The 20,603-nt window shown below is 45.4% G+C and overlaps 1 protein-coding gene across 2 annotated transcripts; it reads right to left on the reverse strand.

Moving 5' to 3' along the window:
- Positions 1-94: 94 nt before the first annotated feature.
- On the reverse strand, positions 95-20,233 carry LOC137788589 (tyrosine-protein kinase yes-like). Of its 2 annotated transcripts, XM_068581475.1 has the most exons (13): positions 20,000-20,233; positions 19,649-19,712; positions 11,431-11,726; positions 9,275-9,374; positions 8,579-8,677; positions 7,910-8,013; positions 6,912-7,061; positions 6,361-6,516; positions 5,739-5,918; positions 4,905-4,981; positions 3,974-4,127; positions 2,752-2,883; positions 95-1,671 (listed from the first exon to the last, which is right to left on the reverse strand). In XM_068581475.1, exons 3-13 carry the CDS (start codon positions 11,714-11,716, stop codon positions 1,463-1,465), a joined length of 1,647 nt encoding a protein of 548 aa, XP_068437576.1. In that variant the 5' UTR covers positions 11,717-11,726; positions 19,649-19,712; positions 20,000-20,233; the 3' UTR covers positions 95-1,462. The 2 variants fall into 2 exon arrangements, with proteins under 2 accessions (XP_068437576.1, XP_068437574.1); XM_068581473.1 differs by lacking the exon at positions 20,000-20,233 and having other exon boundaries at positions 19,649-19,993.
- Positions 20,234-20,603: the final 370 nt, after the last annotated feature.

The raw sequence follows: 20,603 nt of genomic DNA on the forward strand, positions 1-20,603 counted from the left end.
ACCTGTCATTGGTTTAGAACGTCACCCACACGGACCAATCAAAACACTTCGTTCATAATGACTACAAGTAGACTTTGTAAAATCACGTCTTTATTGTACAAACTCCCCAGATGAGACTGCACCCATTCCCTCCCCTCCCGAATATATTTCGCAATCTTGTCGATTCTATTAATAATCTTAAAAAAATGACCATTTTGTAATATACAAAGCCCTTCTTTACAAGCCCAGTCGTCGTCAAATAGTGTTAATCCCATCGTAATAGTGTCTCAATGAGTATGAGGGAGTCCAATGCAAAGATAGGATCCCTGTAAAAAAAAACACAAAGAAAACTGTCATCATTGCTATACAAATAGTTTCTGCAGAGATACATGAACATGAAGGAGTCTCAAGTGCCTCGGTTAGTCATATTGTAGACGATGAAACGATTGTTTCCCATTTATTTGGTGGCTTTGTTCATGATTTCCACTTTTTGAAAAGAGCTTGTAAAATCATCTGGTATCCGTGAAGTGTCATTCTGGCTCCACGAGGTTTCATCACTGTTTAACTCACTGACACATTACCCACAATGCCTTCATGTAGGATGATCACAGTGAGATTACACAACCTCAGTGAGGGACTGAAAGAATTATGGCAATAAAAATAAAAAAAAAATGCCAGCAGATATTTCTCGATGATGATGACGGACAGTCAGGAAAGTCTTCAGATGAAGCGATAAAACTGTGTGATATGAATAAAATGTGATAGTCTTGTAATAACAAAAAGGGACATAGAAGAAAATAATATTAAAACAAAAAGCTTTTTAAAATACAAAGGCGTTAAACCATGTCACAGTCTCATTAATAAGAAACTGCCCTGCAGCTGATGACGTGCAGCTTAAATTGAGCTGTGTGGGATTTACTTTTAAATAATTACTGTCAAATGGACTGTGACAATGACCATCAGTCCCCTGAGAGCTTCTCCCTGTTAGTTAAATATATTATATCTGTTAATAATTCATTGTTTTGATGTATAATTCACCAATTTGCCACAAAAGAATACAATTTGGAGGCAAATGGAGCGCGAGATCTCCACATTAAACCACATATTTTTCTACTGCGAAGCACAATCACAGCTTATTTTTTACAGCAACAGTCTGCGTTCATGAGAAGGAACCGAACGCGGATAGTGTATTTCGCATAACTGTCATGAATGTACATTGTCAAGAGAAAAAAAAAATCCACATTACACACAAGACATGTCTCGTACCATCAATGAAAACAACAACACGATTAAAAAAAAAGGCAAATGAAATGATGGCGGATGCTGAAAGCAATTTAAAAAAAAAAAAAATCAAGAATGGCGAGAGCAAGTAGTGGTTTATGCGTCTGGTTAGTTTCCAGTCGACTTTTTCGTAGAGTCCAATAATTAAGAGCTTTTCGTCTTCAAGCAAGTGTCCTCCCTGGCGTAGGGGTCCGGGTCCAGGCTATAGGTTCTCTCCAGGTTGGTACTGTGGCTCTGTGGCGGTGAAATAGTCCTCCAGGAAGGACTGCAGGTACTCGAACGTGGGCCTCTCGTCCGGGTCCTTCTTCCAGCAGACCTTCATCATCTCGTGCAGGGACTCGGGGCACCCCTGGGGGCAGGGCATGCGGTAGCCTCGCTCCACCTGCTCCAGGACCTCCCGGTTCACCATGCCTGAGGGGCGGAGAGAGGAGACAGGAGACAGGAAACAGGAGATAGGAGACAAGAGACAAGAAGGACTGTCATTGCTTTTCATGTGTTTCGGTTGATTCTTTTTTTAAACAATTCATTGGAGCAGATCAGATATACAAAAGAGAAATGAGGTTCAAACCAGCAAATATTTGTTTTTGTCAGTTTTTTTAATAAATGACACAAATAGTTCATACAATAGATCCACATTCTTAGACATGCGCTTGTTTGCTTTCTTGTGGAGAGTTAGATGCGCACATGGAGGTCACTCTCCTATCTGCTTACTAAAATTGTCGCAACAAGAGACGCTTAGCTTAGCTTAGCATAACTCCACACACAATCCACCAAGCATATCTAAAGCCCACTAGTTCACAGGTTAGATCTTGCTTGGATACTTTAAGAAGTCACTGTTTGTTGCCTGTCAACATCACAACCACTCAAAGTCCCTCTGACAACAGCTAACAGGCTGCTAGCTGTAGCTTCACATTTAGCTTGCAGCCATGAGAGAGTATGGATCTTCTCATCTAACTTTCACCAGGAGGAGTACATTTACGTTTTCCAACACTGCCCCCAAATCATTCATTCAATATTTTTCCGTCTATTAGTTGTTTCAGCGCTTCATCTCACAGAAGACGGAGCCGTGTGAAGGTGGAGCAGAGCGCTGCACGCGCTGCTCCCCAGGGCGGTGTCAGTCTGGCAGATGGTTATAAACAAGAGTGGTGTTCAATCTCCTGATCGCCCTCCACCAGATGGTCTCATCTAATCTCAACCGTGCGTGTGTGTGTGTGTGTGTGTGTGGAGGGGTGTGGGTGTGTGTCATGGCATCAGTGTGTGTGTGTGTGTGTTCCTCCTGCAGAGGCATAAACAACCAGCACAGACAATGTCAGACGGCTTCACTTCATCCTCAGACATTAACAAGCGCACCAGCTTGACATCTAACTGACAGACTGAAAGCTGATAACTCCGGCAGTGAATCACTGTCACCAAACCTGCACTTTTCTTTTCCTTCTCTCCCACACAATAAGTGTGTGTGTGTGTGTGTGTGTGTGTGTCACTGTCACTTACCTGGGTAGGGCACTCTGCCTTTGGTGACGAGCTCGGTGAGTAAGATCCCAAAGGACCAGACGTCGGATTTGATGGTGAAGCGGCCGTACAGCGCCGCCTCCGGGGCCGTCCACTTAATTGGGAATTTGGCTCCTGTAATGTTACGGAGAGGAGAGAGGGGCGAGGTGAGGGGATTCCACCAGAGGGCGTATGCCTCCACGCCGGGCTTTAGTTCCAGTGAATCACAATGACCACAGTGACCTCCAATCTCACAGCAGACATTTTGACTTGTCATGGTGGGAGAAGCACATGTTTTGCTCGTAACACTGCAGCGCCTGTGTCCCATTTCAGAGTTCCTGGGAGAGTGATAGTGAGCGAGCGCGCACAATACCAGGAACCTGAAAACCAGAGTCAGCCGCCATTCGTTTCATTATTTACGCCTGTGTTTCCCCCGCTGTGTCAAATTGTCTTCTGTGAATGAGAGTCATTAAGACCACATCATTTTTGGTAATTCAGCTTGTAAATACACCCTCAGAGAAAAGCCCCTCAAACAAATTGAAGGTTTAATGGATACGAATGAATATTAAGGACTTGATTAAGGATCGTGTGTTTAAAGGGTTAGTTCAGTATCAGGAAAAGGCACATTTATATAAAAACCCATATTTTTTCCTCCCTTTAATTGCGTTCACACCATTCATCAACGTGTCTTCTCAGAAACGATGTTTTTGGTAAATACTTTTTAATCCACCCATCTTTCTTTGTCGGCGATACTTTGCTACGCTAATTGTGAGTTGTCATCATGCGATCGAACTTTACAGCGCCGGTCGTTACAGACGCATCTGTCGGGGACCTGCACTCGACTGCGAGCGCCATTCTAGCTCAAAGTAACATTCAATAACAGCTGCGGAGCCCCGTTGTATTAGGAGGCAGACATATCAGACGAATAAAAACTGAAAATGATCCACACGGCCAGATGTCTCGACAGGTAGGGGTAGTAATTTGGGGTGAACCGGCCCTTTAAGTAGCAGGCGTCGCAGTGAGATGAAGCGAAGTGAAAAGCGAAACTAATCAGAGGGAACAGGAGCATCTGGTTTCCCTCATTCATCGTGAGAGGAGACGACAGGGAGTCGTCCTTGTTGCGAGGTCGCCGCTCTACGCTGACACCTCGTTCGACCTGTGACTCGGACGGTTTGCGTACGTGCGCGTTTGTGTGTGCGTGCGAGGGTGTCGTAGGCCCGCCCACCTTGCCTCGCCGTGTACTCGTTGTCCTCTATCAACCTGGCCAGGCCAAAGTCGGCGATCTTGCACACCAGGTTGTCGGCCACGAGGATATTTGCGGCGCGCAGGTCCCTGTGGATGTAGTTCATCCTCTCGATGAAAGCCATGCCGTCAGCGATCTGAGGGAAGCGAAAACATTTGACAGCATCTCATGACGGCTGCTTCAAAAAAAACAAAACATTTTTAGCCTCTCACGCTCAGAACACTGAGCCTGCTGTCAGGCAGAGAGGACGCGAATCATGAAAGAGCAAAACGCAAACCGAGGAAGACATGTTCACCTGAGGCTGCGTTTTCAAATCAGAGGCTTAAAATAGAAAGTTAACATTCACTCACACACGTTCTGTACTCCAGGAACAAAAGACATTCAGGTGTATGAAGGTAGATTTGTGTCTTTTTTATCCGAAAAAAAATCTTGTTTGTAAGTAAATTATCTCCAAATCTTTGCTCTCAATTAAAAAAAATTTGCTCTCAAACAAAAAAAATTCTAAAAAGAAATTGCTCTAAAAAATGGACGAAATTTGCTCTAAAAAAACGCTCAAAAAAACAAAACAAAAAACGCTTTTGATTTTAAAAAAAAAAAAATGCTCCAAAAAAAATAAAATGCTTCCCAAAAAAAACCTCTCAAAAAAATGTTTTGCAAAAAAAAATAATAAATCACTCTCAAAAAAAAAAAAAATCGCTCTCAAAAAACTTTTTATTTTTTTAATTATTTTTCGAGAGCTAAATTTTAGTTTTGTGGGCTTTTTTTTAAGAGTGTTTTTTTTTTTTTTTTGAGAGAGTGATTTTTTTAATTAAGAGCAAAGATTTGGAGATATTTTACTTACTAACAAGAAATCTGCTCCGGTAAAAAAGACACAAATCTACCTTCGTACAGGTATGTGTGCGGTTGGTCTCACCTGTGCAGCCATGTCCACCAACAACGGGAGCTTTAGGAATTTTCCGTCGCCCTCTTTAAGGAAGTCGAGTAAGCTCCCTACAAAAGCAGCGACAGGTCGTTAAAGCAGAGCAGCCATGATATACTGCGGGAGCAATAAAAGGGCCGCGACACCAGCTGCATACCAACGTTCTGCGATATGAAATGCTAAGTCTTTCAATTCAGCCCTCGATGTTTACTCTACCGGGGTTTGGAAATTAAAACTGAGCATCCAAATAAGCTTGAAGGTGAATTGGTAAGCGATTCAAAGTGTTTTCTGCATGAAGAGAGGAGGAACTGTGGAGAATTCAACATCAGATAGTCTGGGAGATGACGACAACACACAGTAGATCAACAAACACACACAGAGTTAACATTTACTCACACACATATCTAATTACTCATAAAAGCCCCCCCAAAAAATGTTTTAAAAAAAAAAACGCATTGCAGCTGATGCTTTGAAAACCTCCCACAAATCCTCTGCGGTTTTCAATTAAACATTCCCACTTTCAGGCCTCGGGGAACCACGAGGGACTCTCAAGGACTTTCAATCTGTGCATCGCGTTAATTAAAACAGCCATAAAATTTACATTTTGCCTTTTAAGGAAATCCCCATACATCACATACATCAGTGCAGTGACTGAAAAGCCCAAAAGCCCTGCAAGATCAATTTAGTGCCTGAGCGATCTACAGCCGACGACGTCGCCTTCGTGTTCTTGAAAAATAGACCTCGTCGGTGTCGCCGACTCTTATTTTTCCTCCCAGGTTGAGAGATCTCAGGGAGGTTTTCAGGGATGCGTCGGGCGTCTGCGTGTACCTTTGGCCATGTACTCTGTGACGATATAAATGGGTTCTTCGGACACCACGGCATAAAGAGGCACCAGCTTGTCGTGCCTGAGCTTCTTCATGATCTGAGCCTCCTGGAGGAAGGCTTCAGGAGACATGGTGCCGGGCTTCAGCGTCTTGATGGCCACCTTAGTGGTGCCGTTCCACGTGCCTGCGGAGACAAAGACAGGGAGGGAAACGCCCGCGGGGGTAATGAGTGTTGTTAATGAGCCGGGAGCGAGACAATATCATTAATTAGGTCTTGTAATTGCTCAGACATGTGCTGTCATGCGCGCACTCCTCGCAGAAGAACGTCTGGGATTGAGCGGATGCGAGGCCGCGGTTTCGGGAAGAAAAACAAAAGGCGCAAATAATTTGGTCCTGAGCCGAGCGAGGCGATCTCTGGAGATGAAGAGAACGCGACAAACGGAGGAAGCGACTGCAGGAAGCGGGCGATTCCCCAGTTTGGACGAAAATAGACACAATAAATAGAAACACCGGGGTGTTTGTGTGCGTTCGACTACATAGACTGTGGACAGCGTTGCTCTATCGAGATAATTACGACAAATGTTTGACGTTTCCTGAACGCGTTGCTGCGTCCGCCTCGCTCTTACCTATCCAGACCTCTCCGAAGCAGCCCTGGCCCAGTTTGAGCTCCAGCCGCAGGGACTCCCGGGGGATCTCCCAGGCGTCTTTAGCGAGCCCCTGGGTCTGCGGCTTGACAGTCGGGCAGACCGAGGTCAGCCTGTGGCAAAGCCCGTCGGCGTGCTCTGTGAAGAGGCAGAAACGCTACATTACACCCGAGCAGTGTCATAACACAAGCACACGTCTCGGTCCCCCGAAACCGGCGAGATACGGCGTTTCATGCATCATTCATTCCATTTGATGTGGGTTGAATTCATGCTCTTAAAACTAACTGGGATGAAATATAGATGAGATACACCAAAACCCGCTCCAGAGTGAGGCTGAAATGAAGTGTGGGTAACAGAGATTTAAACCTCAACTCTCATCCGGGCCAAAGGACGAGGCCCCAGAAATCCTAACCGCTCCATGAATCGTTATCAAAATGAAAGCTTCTGCTGCAGGTGTGACGGAGGGTAGCGTCCAGGTGTGATGAACGACTGCCGATGAGAGACGACGGAGGGACGCGTCGCACACCGCGTACCTGTGTAGTGTTTGACGAGCTTCTGTAAGGTGTCAAACTGGGCCCGGGTGGTGATGTAGTATCCTCCGCTGTCCAGCTTGCGGATCTTGTAGTGCTTCACGTTGTCTCCTTTGGCCTCGTCCCAGTCTCGTATGGAGAGAGAGTAAGCACCTGGAGGAGACGCCGGGGGGGTGGAGACACGGACAAAAGCGCCAAAAAGATGAAACTACGGTACTACGTATTCATGTAGAGTCACAGTCATTTCTCCATGATGGCCTCTTCTCGACATACAAACTCCTTTGCTTCTGAGAGGTGATCTTTCTCCATCAGTTTTAAGAACTCTGCAGAGCACACAGATCCTCGTTCACTATCCAGGTGATGGATCAAGAAACAAAGTGAGAGCAAGAAGATCAGCGCTCATAACTCCCAAATGAAGCGAACACATTCGCCAGGCTCTGACTAAAGACCAGAGCGTATTAGCATTTAGTTCAAAGCCCCGCTGAGCCGCTAGCGGGGCTACGATCTCACTGCACTCGCTGTTTCTTTTATCTCCCTCTTTCTTACGACAACTTTTACTACTTCCTGGAAAGCTTCCGTTTTGCTCTAAATACTGTGGAAACCCATGATTATCAGCTGATGTTGCGGAGGAGGAAGAGGAGGAGGAGGAGGAGGAGGAGGAACAGGAGGAGAAGAAGAAGAAGAAGAAGAAGAAGAAGAAGAAGAAGAAGAAGAAGAAGAAGAAGAAGCAGAAGAAGAAGAAGACGAAGAAGAAGACGAAGAAGACGAAGAAGCCTGTCAGGGCTCTGTGTGTTGCATTTAGACACAAAACCATCGTTTTCAGCAACTCTGACCCAGAATCTTAAAAGTGAAGTGATATAAAAGTTATTATTAGGTTCTTAGTTTGGGTGCTTCGTACCAAAATGCTCAGTGGGAGTTGTCGTGAACTTCTTTCCTACATCGTTTTAACCTCAGGCCACGCTGCTACTGCCCTGCTCTGCTCATAAAGAAGCGATCGTCACCTTTAGTGGTTTCACTTTCTCGCACGAGGAAAGTTCCTCGATGGTTTCCTGGATTCAGCAGCAACCTCTCGGCGTCTTTGCGTCCCATTTTACCAAAGTACCACCTGTCAAGAGGAAGCATACGCATGAAAACACTCGCCTAATGCAAACTTTAAAGGTCACACATGCTCATTTTTAAGGTTCATAATCAGATCTTTGGTTCTAAAAACGCATTATTGTCCTCATACTGTCTGAATATATCTGAATTCACCCTCTGTTTCTTTAAAAATAATCATAATCTGCCCTGATTGGCTGGCAAAAAAAATGTAGGAGATACTCAGATCTCCTGAGTATCTCCTACACATTTTAATGAGCCGGCATGTGACATAGAAAGGGAAGCGCGATCACATTGGCTTGTTGGCATCACATGTTTTCCGATCTAAAAACTGACTGGGTCGGCACCCCAAGAGGCATGAACGGCATAAAATCACTTTCTTTTTCACGGTATGTCCCTTATAAATGGGGACTGAAAAAAGAAAACTGTTACAAATCCCAGTACGAAGCTTCCTCCGGGTCGCGAAGGTGTTAACATTTGCGTTGCGCGCCACGTGAGACGGGGTCGCGCCCGTGCTATTAGCCTCCCGGTGCAGACGCCGCAGATGGAGCAATGAGGCGACGACAAGGCCTTACTCTTCCGCCTGGATGGAGTCAGCTGGGGCCACATAATTGCTGGGGATGTAGCCGTTCCTCCCGGTGTTGATGGAGCGAGCCTCCCACCAGTCTCCCTCTCTGCAGGACAATGACACAGGAGACATGAGACAAATGCCCCGTCCACTTAACAGTCAACTGAGGCCTGCTATCATATCCTGTGACTGATACGCTGCATGAAAACTGGTTAATGGCGGTTAATGGTTAATAATTCAGGCGTCAGCCTTGTATAGAATTATCATCCCTGTCGCTATTATGGTGGCTGACGGGGAAAAAAAAGAATGGTTTGAAGGCACATGGCTGTTCTAGTAATTTGTTCTGCATTCATTCAAACCCCCTTGGTTCTTTGAAATGTGAGGTAGGACTGAAACACGTGGTCACAATGGGAATTCAATAAGACTAATCTACTTTACATGACAATGCTGCAACCTCGGGGCGACAATTCTGCCACAGCGTGAATGAAAGAAAAGATCCACGGCGCCGTGCGGGAAAAAAAAACGCCAGCGTCGGGGAAACAAGTCGCAATCAATGGATATTCACGGATGCAGATACACAAGGAACAGGTGCAGTTTGGGATTACTGCTTGAAAAGGGTGGGGCGCGGGGGGGGGGGGGTCGTATGGTAATCACTGGAAACAGATGGAAATGTAACCGAGGAGGAAACTGGGAAGATGCTTACGTGTTGTTGATGATCTGGAAGCGGTCTCCTTTTTTAAACGAAAGATCGTCAGTCGTTCGAGCTTCGTAGTCGTACAAGGCCACAAAGAAGGTCACGCCGCCTGGAAACACACACAAGACAGCCGCGCTCGCGATAAACAACCGCCACGTGCGCTCGTGGAGGTGAGTAAACACGTAATAGCAGAGGCTGTGAGGCCGCTGAAGACGAGAGGGACCGCAGCGGGAAGCGGTTTTATTTGTGTGCGTGACCGTTTAAATGGCCGATTAAGGGAGATGAATCTGTCTCGCCGAGGTCTGAGAGCGCCGACTGCATTGATTTTCTATGGTTGATAACTCTGTAGTATGAGTACTTCCTCTGCACGGACGCACGACTGTGACTCGACTCCAGGAAAGGAAAGACATTAAACCAGTTGTTATAGGTTTGTCTGCCTTACAGTCATAATCTACAGCCATACGAATATAGATCCATGTGTATACAGAGGGTAAATATATATATATATGTAGCTTATACAACATATTGTTTTCACAACATGTTCTACAAGACACAACTCTGTAAATGACGGCATGAATCAACTCGTCTTTTCCTCTGCCGGCTTCCTGTAAAACATTATTCCTGCTGTGCAGCCAAACCCTCAGACAGATGATATTCACATTTACCCACCACCGACAACAATGCTGTCAACAGTAATCTCATTATCCAAACCATGGCAGTGCCACCTTCACTACCCCCCCCCCCCCCCCCCCCGCCCTCCATCCCCTCCAGAGAGCATATAATCCAACACGGAGGAGGATTACAACCTAAATCCCACCGAAACAGGAGGGTCCAATCTCATCCCTTTGCTCTCAGGATCGCCGTAAGCTGCTCAGACACATTTAGGGTGATCACAGATGATAAGAGGAGCCGTGTTAACTCTAACAGGGAAAAGCTAGTTAAAACAACAATGGCCGGGGGCGTTAGCCGCGACCCCGACATGACGGATCAGCACACGATGGCCACGTTAAGCTCAGTGTTAAGTACTTTTTTTTGTGGCGTGTTTTAGCCCCTAAACGTTGGATGAGGGCAGATGTTTGCAGGTGTTGCGTCGTGTGCAAAAACTAAAAGAATTGGAGAGATGCCACGACACAAAAAAGCTGCAAGAAGAAGGAATTCAGCAATAGTGAAGTTCTCAAACTTAAAAAATGTGTTGAACAAACAATTTGTGGACCGTAAAACCGAGATGTTTTTTTCTTAGCTTGTTCAAATTTTTCTGAAGTACTTGTAAAAAAATAGCTCTGACCTAAGAGAAGAGCACAACTAAGGAAACAAAAGGTGAATCTCATCAATAATAGACAATACTAAACAAACAAGCAAACTAAATAAGAACAAATCATCAAATTAAGAAAGAAGTAAGAAAAAGCAAGAACAAAATTAAGAGGACATTTGTTTGTATTTTGCTTTCTGTATGTCTGTTTTTACTTTTTGTTTTACTAGATTAGTTAGAAAAGCCACATAACATGAATATATCATCAATATAAAATGACAAAAAGCTGTCCACACTTAACAAAACTGAGTTCAGTGTCGCGCGACGCAGGCGCTACTTTTCTGATCATCTCCAAACATAAAGTAAATCAGGGGAATGTCTTTGTTGCAAGTGTTTGGTTATAAATCAAAGTTTCATACATCATGGTGCCATAAGCAAAAGTGCGGGATCATAATGTTATCATAATAGACATGAATATGTGTTTAAAATGTCATATCACCCAAGCATTGTTGAGAAATTTCTCTCAAAACCCGAAACGTCACGTCAGATTAATTCCCTTTGCGCTTGCTAATCTCCATCTCCGTTCGCATGACTGAAACATGATGGATTACACATCTGCAGCAAGTCAAGTCCCTACAACTCGATTTAAATATGAAATTAAAATCAATATGGTGGTAAAAACGAGATACCGCAGCCGAAAGCTGATTGACGGATACGAAGATTACGAGTGGCCGCTGGGAAGATGAGCAGCCGCGGCTTTATTGCAAAATAAATCTGCGGTCAGCAATAAAGCCAGAGGGCGACATCATTAAAAAAAAAAAAAAAACCCTACAAGTATGATAATAAAAAGGTCAACGCTCTCCATGAAGACCATCATCGGCAATGCAGAGACGCCTCACAATAAAACAGGACTCACTTGAGACGGCGCCGGAGAAGGAGTTGGACACGGGGCCGGAGAAGGACGCTCCTCCGAAGGGAGTCATGGCGGACGAGCCGCCGAACGGCGTGAGGCTGTGGTTGAAGCTCGCCGCCGCCCCGGAGCCCGAGGAAGAGGAGGGAGGCTGCTGCAGCTGGGTGGGATCCGGGCCGTAGTGACCCACGTGGGGCGTGGTTATGGCGGAGTTGGGATCCGACGCCGTGGAAATGTCTGGCCGGTACTTCATGGCGGGGCCCTTGTCCTCTTTGCTCTTGATGCAGCCCATCGTCCCGTTCCTGCGCGGACAGACACGACACAGAGACGAGACACTTTGACGCCGGCAGATTGAGGAATTCCATCGGATCCATCAGGTAAATGAAGTGAAGGGCCGAGGGAGGTGCGGGATTAACGGCGGCAACGTAAGGCCTGTAGGCGCACGGGCCTGCGTTATGAAACGCAAATCTAATGACCTGGTATGTTCAAGTGAATCATTTTGTTGTTGCGACCCACTAAGACTATAAGCCTTGTGGTAACGGGGACATATGGGGTGAATGGTAAATCCGTTTTGATCCACGCACAACTCAAACATGTAGGTTCAGCTTTGAGGTATGACAACTGCAGAAGAGGACGGACAGAAAGGTGATTATGGTTCCATGTTGTTGTGATCTATTGCATATCATGGCTGTCCCATGAAGAGATCGCTTCATGTGGACAGACAAGTGACGGATTAAAAGCTCTGGAGCCATTCTGAGAGCAAAATGAGAGCAGCTCTGTGTTTTACATTTACAATTCAAAAGGGCCCTCTGGAGCCAATGGATGCTTTACTAAACAGATCCGGGAGCCGAAGGGTTCAGGGGCCACTGGGCCGCAGGATGTTAATAGTTGTTGTTGGAAAGTGAATCAAATAAGATGCAAAATTACTACGAAGACAATCAAAATACCACAAAGGGAGACAATATAACTACAAAGAGATGCAAAACAACTACAAAGAAAATCTAAAAGACCAGAAAATGACCACAAAGGGACAGAAGACCATTTCAAAGAGACTCAAAATGACCACGAATGGATGCAAAACAACTACAAAGAGATGCAAAATGCCACAAAGTGACTCAAACTGACCACAAAGAGACTCAAAACGGCCACAAAGGGACTCTAAACGGCCACAAAGGGACTCTAAACGGCCACAAAGGGACTCTAAACGGCCACAAAGGGACTCTAAACGACCACAAAGGGACTCTGAATGACCACAAAGAGACTCTAAATGGCCACAAAGGGACTCTTAATGGCCACAAATTGACTCTAAATGACCAGAAAGTGATGCCAGACATTTACAAATTGACTCAGAATGACCAGTAAGAGATACAAAATGACTGCAAACGCACGCAAAACACCCACCGAGGCTTGAAAATGACCACAAAGTGCAACTCAGCGATGCGAAAGGGACGCTTTAACACGCCTTGAACCCTTCAACGCGACGTCTCCGAATCCGCCCGTCGGCCCCGCTACGGGATTTAAAACATCGGTGCGTCTCCACCTGCGCGGTTGCCGTTCCTCCTGCCGACATAATTTGGACGGAGTCGCGCCGAGGCATTCTTTTGTGAGGCGAAGGGCCCGGAAAAAAAATGTGGAGACGATCAGACGCGCTCGTAAAGAAGTCCCAGCTCGTGGGAGATCAGAACGTTTTTATTCCCCAAGAACAACAGCTGCCGGAGGAGTCGGACTTGCTTAATTGGCGCTGACACATTACAAGACGGTTAAACAATAGAGGCCGGAAGTGGAGACGGAGCTTTTATGCGGCGATGTGGAGAATGAAAGCAGAACCAACAGCGCTGTGGCAACAGCAGCGACGGGATCACGCAGCCCAATGCATCGGGGAAACAGGAGAGAGGCTGCGATGACACACCTTTCACTGATTTGGGGAACAGTGGCTTTGATTTTGGGGAGGCGGGAGGGATCTTTCCCCACCGCCGGAGGAGAGTTCACCGAGTTCTTCGGCTCTACTGCCAAGGAAAATCAACGAAATGGGGACAAACCTTCCAGAGATTCGGAGCACTTTGCTCAAATAAAAAGCGTTTAAATTGCCGGTTGCAGCTCTTGCCGAGAGCTGGCAGTCCTCGACGAACACGTTTTATGAGCGGCCAGCCACTGAAGATGTGTCTGAAGCAGATTTCTTCTTCTTCTTCTTCTTCTTCTTCTTCTTCTTCTTCAAAAAAGAGCAATGAATCTAATCTCAGATGTTAGATCTTGAGCCAGTCTGTTAAAAATGTTGGCTTGGATTAAAAAAAAGAAGAAGAAGAAGAGTTTCAAAGCCACACTTTTTCTTTTAACCTCGAAAAGACAAAACCCGGTGTCACGGAGAGACAGCAGAGGGCTCCGCTCGGTACAGTCTGGTGGCCGGTTGTTTCATCCTCAGACAGACGAGAGGGAAACACCGGGACTTGAGCGTGAGGACGCTCTCTCCTCCTCCAGAATAGAGACATCGGCCGTGACATAGACGTGACATGACTTGCATTAATGCTACATACTGAGCTGAAGCAATTGAGCCTTTGAAAGAATTAATAAACCATATTAGCATATTGTCATTTGTATTCATACTGTATCAGAAGCTTGCTTATAATTATGCATGATGTTTCTTCTTCTCAACTGCATTGTCTGCCTTACATCCGCCTCTCCCCTTCTCCCATCATCGCTTTACTGTCAAATAAAGAAAAAGCAATACGTTTAGTCATTTACTATGAAAGAATATCAAAACATTTCTGGCTGAAGCTTTACAAAAGAACTTCTGGAGGAATTGCTCGGAAACTTTCTAGAGATTTTTCAAGATTCAAATAGAAAACGTGTTAGCGGTAACACTTATAAGGACGTTTACAGCAAGATAAAGGCAGACGTCACAGGCAGTAAGAGAAGGTTTGACATGAGTCCATCGCAGCACTTCGCGGCGTCTCAGACGGCAGACAGGGCGTGGACACACACCGTCCTGCAGCTTCACCCACAGCTCAACTCAAACTGCAGCAGACGACACGTGTGCAAGGCGCTCTTCTGGGGGAGATGTCTTTAAAATATGGTAAATCGCTCCAGTTCATGCACATAAAAAACACACACAGTGTTCAAGTTAGACAATTGCTACGGCTCGGCGAAGTGACAGGATAACTCGGATACAATTCCCGTCGGTGGCTTTGTGGGCACGATGATGGAGTCGGGGAGAGGAAATGACGGGTTGGTGGGATGAGGCCACCAGGCACACAGCGCCCGCTATACCAGCTTGAACTACGAGGATTATGAGGATGGAGGATTTACCCTAAGAGGATAAAAAACAGAAAAAAAACACACACACACACAAAAAAAAGGAGTTACCGCCAGGGGCCGGAGCTGAAACAGCGTCGACACCGAAGTCCACCTGCACGCGGCCGCTTTGGTGTCGACGCTCGACCCGCCGCCGTCACATCGTGACACCGCAGGCCCCAAAAGCGGTAAAAAAAAACAACGATGCAACAATTAGTTTTGGAGGTGGCATCGAAGGACACAAAGTCTCAATGAAAGGTGTCTGAAAAAAGACTGAAGCTCATCCTGATTAAATGATCCGAAACTGTGCAGCCAGACTGGATCTTAACCGTCGAACCTCAATGGCTTTAACATCCAAGTGTGCTCGCCGAAGCCGGAGCTCATTCCTGAACAGCAGAGCCATGAAACCACAGGGAAAAGCGGCCTTGCTGCTAAGAATAGTAACGTATTCTTATTGCTGACAGCATCCCGCTCGCCCCGAGGATGACAACATGACCTACAACGGCGCGCAGACACCAGAGGACTCCCAGTTGCACCAGTTAGGCCCACGCCATGCCAGCGAGAGGAAGGTGAAGGGTTTAAACGAGGAAGATTACATGTCATCGCAAGATACAAGAGTGGAGGATCCTTCCGGGGAGCTAGAACAGTCCTGAGAGACGGCTGGAGACAGAAAATGAAGAGAAAGGGAGCTTGACTTGAGTGAAAGCGCTGTGATCTGGTTGAAACGATCCGCTGAAGGCAACAAGACGTCTCTTTCCAAAGCCTGCATGAAATCTTAAAAACAAAGATTATTTTATTCGGTGCTACGAGCAGAGGCCTTTTTCTTTAGTGTGGACGACACGATGAGGATACTCTTGGTTTCTTACAGTTGACTCTTTGTCTCCCGGGACTCGCCTTTCAACCAGCAAAACCCCAAAATGTTCAGTTTGCTATCATTTATGACAAAGAAAAGCATCAAAGTCTCACATTTGAGAGGCTGAAAACAGGAAATATTTGTCAGTCTTGCCTAAAGAAATTATTAAAACTGTCAACAACATGTTGGACTCTTCAACAATAAGTTTGTACAACCCACTAGCTGTACATTAACAAAGCGTCCAACTCATACACAAACACGTTTCTGGCCCAGCAACAAGCCAAAGGTATGTAGAATAAACAGAAACAACTAAATGCGTTAGTGGACGTCTGAGAAGGCTCCTCATTGACCTTTGACCTCTCGTGTCCCTGCTGGTTTCCACCAAGAACAAGAGTTGTAAGGCCTAACTTCACATATTCTCATGTTATTACTTTAAACCTGCACTCTGCTTATCAACGACCTGCTTTTTGGTTTCCTCTCCTCGGGTTTCCACGCAGGCTTCTCAAAACGCCGATAAGGCCGAGCGGCGCTCAGGACTTTCTGTCACACACTCGCAGCCACAACGAGGAAGAGGTTTGGGAGCTGGTCGTGGCTCGGAATGTTAAAGAAGGCGGCGGAGACCAAGTCCAGCGGAGGAAAGCGACTGTGGAGGAGGACTTGTACTGTCCTGGAGGTCAGAAAGAGATGCTCATAGCTTTAGAATAAATACTTTACTACGGTTCAGATTGGTAATCATTATTTTATCAGACCAGATTTGCTGCTGTTCTTTGTTTTATACCATTTGAAATGATTGATTTAGTCTTTGTAGAGTGTTAGACGGACAAAAGAAGCTTTTAAAAGACTTACTGGGTCGTACGAAGCTGATAAATAGAAGCGCTACTTGTTGCCTTACACAATTATTATAAGATCCTTTTTTTTTAGAGACCAATCTACATGAACGCTGACATGAACGAGTAGACTGGCGAAAGAAATAAACATCTGTTTCGCCACGACTGTGCTTCGCTTAATGCGAGCTAAATGCTAGCAACATTGGCCGCTAGCACATAAAAATCCTCTTTACAGCTAATCCTAAATCAGGATTGGCTGCTTCATTCTAGTTCTCTTTAGTATTTAATATTGCAAATCTTTCACTATTTCAGACCGTTGCATAGAAACCCCTCCTGCATTTTGAAGTACTATTTGACATGTGTGCATTCATAACTAAATGTAAAGTACAACGTAAAGTACAAATCATTGGACCAAAGTTAACCGACTGAAAAAGGCGCATTTTGAATATTTTGCGCATCTCAAATTCGAGATATGCCGGTTCTTTCAGCCTCTTTCTTTGATCGAACACCCTCCACTCCTCTGGGGTTTAGGCTTTCTAGGCTCTGATGAAGTTGACGTCGGGCCAGAAGTCGAGCAGAAGCGTCAGCGCGTTGGAGGAAGTGGAGTCTGAGCGAAGCGTCAGGCGGCCGTTAGCGGCTGCAGACGGGACCTCTGGAGCTTTACTGGGCTTCACATCTGCAACAGATGCTGCGACACCGACATCGACCACATTCCTCTGGTGCCAAACGGTTAAAAAAAAAAAAAGAGTCATGTGACGTGGCGGATGTGGAGCCTCGGGGCGTCGACGGGGAAGCATCAATAGGTGACTTCAGAGAGCCGGACGGTTTCAAATTGAATGAAACCGCCTTCAGCATCAACACTTCTTGAGTAAAAAAAAAAAGCTGTGATGGGAAATTTAAAGTTTATTGTCACTTATTTTGCTAAACTTGACACAAATCCTCCCCCAAAAAAAAACGCTTTTTGTGTTGCTCGTGTGAGTTATTGTGCTGCCAGACAACAGACAGCACACATTTTCTGGGATAAATGGCCCTCGTGGGAATACCTGCATCCTGGCACCTGAGGCTGGGCTAAGTGTGAGCTATTTTGGGAATCTGAGTGTGTCTACGAATTTGTCAGCACATAACAGGGCCGAGTGTTTGAAGTGTCAACATCTAACAGCGGGACCACGTGACAGCCTGGACTGGGCTGTTTTTCTCTGTGGAGGAACGTTTCCAAACCCACCACATCACAGACTGACTGAGGATCATTTTAAGATTCAACGCTCCAAAAAAACATCTTGTTTTTCAACCAAAGTTCAGTCTCTTGGAGCGACGCCGCCTTTTGGATGTTGCTGTTATATATGTGTTGATGATTTTTCTTATTTGGTGTTACTTTTTCCTGAAAACAACTTTTAACAATAGATGAATCCTTTATAGAAAACAACTACTATGCAACTACATGCTATATTCTCTTTATTTTTTGGGTTATTTTATTATCTTTGTGTATTTTTGGAGCTTTTCTTTGCTTAATGTATTTCCTCAATATGTTTTGACTGATACTTTGCAACATATATACATATATAAAGTGTATTTGTAACTTAATCTGACGGCTATTTAAAGTACTTATTTAAGGGGCAGCAGGTTTTTGTATTTACCTTTTTTAAAATATATGTAGCATTGATATTTTATCGCTGCAACTCTGAACTGTACAAAGTATTATCTTACTAATATTTGATGAACTATTTCCAACAGGCGTGGTATGTCTCACGTGCATTATGGGTATTTAAGATGGCGACTCTCGGTACTTATCAGAAGTCCGAGGAAGAGCTCGGTACTGGAAACATAAATCCTCCTAACTGGAGCCACTGGGTGTGCAGATCTCTCAGTTTTCATACCGTTTCCATCAAAACTTGACATCTCAGTCATGAGACGAACTCTCACAAAAGTCGCGCTTCGCCTTTTCTCAACATTTAGTCTGTGACTCTGGAGCTGGAATGACCGAAAAAAAAAAACAGCCTCAGATTAAATGGCATCGTAACTTTGCACTGATTTCACACACCAGATTGGTATCCGCTTGTAACTGACATTATTAAGCTGTTCAGGGGTCAGCGATTACGCAATAGGTATTTTGTCAATGTCATGTTGAAAGTCGGTGTTTAGGCTATCAGCCACCACATGTTCGGTAAATAAAAAGGATACCAGGCAGTGACGTACACTGATTCTACTGCCACATCGAGATAAAACGAGTACACATTGGCTAAGAACTTCCTTTGGTGGAAAGACCTCTCGCAGAATGAATCGACAAAGACGCTGTTCATCCATCGTCTCGAGAATGCTGCCACATTTTAACAACGTGTGTCTTAGAAATCTTGGTTCCCTTCATCTTCCCTCCCTCCTCAAGTCCACCAGCCCTTACATGGATCCACACGAGCGGTGATTCAGGACGCCGCATCCTTTACGTGACATGTCCTCAGTTTCATTTGAGGCGAGGAGGACGACCTGCGTGTTCCTGAACTCAAAGTGGAGGTGGAAGAGGAAGGAAGCAACAGCACAAACTGGGGAGGAGACAGAAAACTGTGACTCAGCTGTTCGATCAGGAAGTTTGAATTCACGCCACAGAGGGCCTGGACCTCCTCTTCCTCCTCAACCTGCTACTGCTCGTACAACCTTCTGACTCAGCAGGGAGTCAGAAGATTGGGTTAAATATCTGAAAATGATGAGGCGGCACTTTGGCCCCTTGTGTCTGTCTTTAAATGAATACAATAGGTGGAAAACATCTTTAAACCAGAACATTTTAGTGCGAGGGTTAATCGAAAACACACATAACATCAATTAAATCGTTTCTTTTCACTTGAATTGGATGCATAACCTTTTGTTTGACTACAATAGGAAATACCACATCCATTGAAGCCAATATTATGACACATTTCACATGTTCAAGTGTTATTATAGTGTACAAATACATGTGGTGTGCTGACCTTGTCCTACTTTAAAGAATGCTTCTGCTTTCCGGTGTGGTTTCAGTGATATTCCTGTGGGACTTCAAGCACATGCTGTGTCTTCCCTGATATGTGAACCCATTTAAAAGATGATGTGATGCTCATTACAATAAGGAGAAATACATGCATGCTGCAACCTAGCGACAGGTTTACATGTGAATCATCTTAAGACAGTTTCATTCCTTTGTTGATGACAGGTCAGACGGGCGAGCAGCTGCGTTTCGGCCCATCCTCATCTAATCCTGCAGACAACGACCACTTTAATTTGGGATTTTTACCTTTTCTCAAATGCGCGTTCTCCTTCTTTGTCGTCTCTTTTGTTTTGGAAATTTCCTTCCCCTCCTAAATCAAATGCGGGAGAAGAAAAGAAAGAAAAAAATCTGAGTTATTCCAACCGGGACCGAACCGCCTTCATCCTCACTTCATCCATCCAGCAGGAGAAAAAGAAGAAGAAGAAGAAGAAGAAGCTGAGCTCAGATTTCAAGCTGAAGTTAAATCAGTGCGCGAGGACGGAGGAGAGAGTCATTGTCATCCCAGAGGATTAATCCAGCCGCAGCACAGGGCAAAAAAAGTGAGCTCCTGAAGTGTCCCAGCTCTTTGTAGCCTCTACTTCCTACTACTAAACTTACATCTACCCCCACCGCACAACAACATGGCCGACGCCGTCTGCGGGACTGGAGAGCCGCACACAGCTGGAGGGATCCGTCCGGTGCAGCTGATCTGAGACCAGCTGAGGAGGCGAGGCGACCACAAGGGAGGAGGGAGGAAGAAGCGGCTGGAGAGAGGAATTATAAAGAGGCCGTCATGAGCGAGACCGTGAGGGGAAGCGGACCCGGCAGACTGGAGGGAGGGCGCTTTTCTTGGAGAGAAAGGGAGGACTGTGAAAGCGTCCTCGGTGTGCGCGCCGTGTTCAGTCTCAGCTCCGGAGCTCGAGCTCCCTCTGCTGGCGGCGCGGCGCTACTGCAGCTGCACATCTGCAGCGCAAGATCTGATCCTGAAGCAGCTCGAGTTGACAAGAGGGGCAATTACTGAACAACTGGAGCTGTTTAATGAGAGCCACGTCATCTCAATGGAGCTTTTACATTCGTTTTTAAAGCAATGAAAGCCCATTTTTATCAAACTTTGTATAATGCCAGGGATTAACGTCTTTGAGTCTCTATTTAAAATTAAAGTGTTGTTATTATTATTATAAAAGGGATTTTGATGGTGTGGCGGCTAAGCCGTTGCAATATA

This window comes from Clinocottus analis, unplaced genomic scaffold, assembly GCF_023055335.1.
Source record: "Clinocottus analis isolate CAN_PGR_092001 unplaced genomic scaffold, fCliAna1.0.p SCAF_18, whole genome shotgun sequence".
In the NCBI taxonomy this organism is placed as follows: Eukaryota; Metazoa; Chordata; class Actinopteri; order Perciformes; family Cottidae; genus Clinocottus; species Clinocottus analis.

Coding starts and splice junctions, on each gene's coding strand:
- LOC137788589 (XM_068581475.1), bottom strand. CDS start 11,716: ATGGGCTGCATCAAGAGCAAAGAGGACAAGGGCCCCGCCATGAAGTAC. Junction 4,128..4,904: donor TGGTGGACATGGCTGCACAG/GTGAGACCAACC, acceptor CGCTTCCCTCAG/ATCGCTGACGGCATGGCTTT. Junction 1,672..2,751: donor AGGCAGAGTGCCCTACCCAG/GTAAGTGACAGT, acceptor TCCGCCCCTCAG/GCATGGTGAACCGGGAGGTC.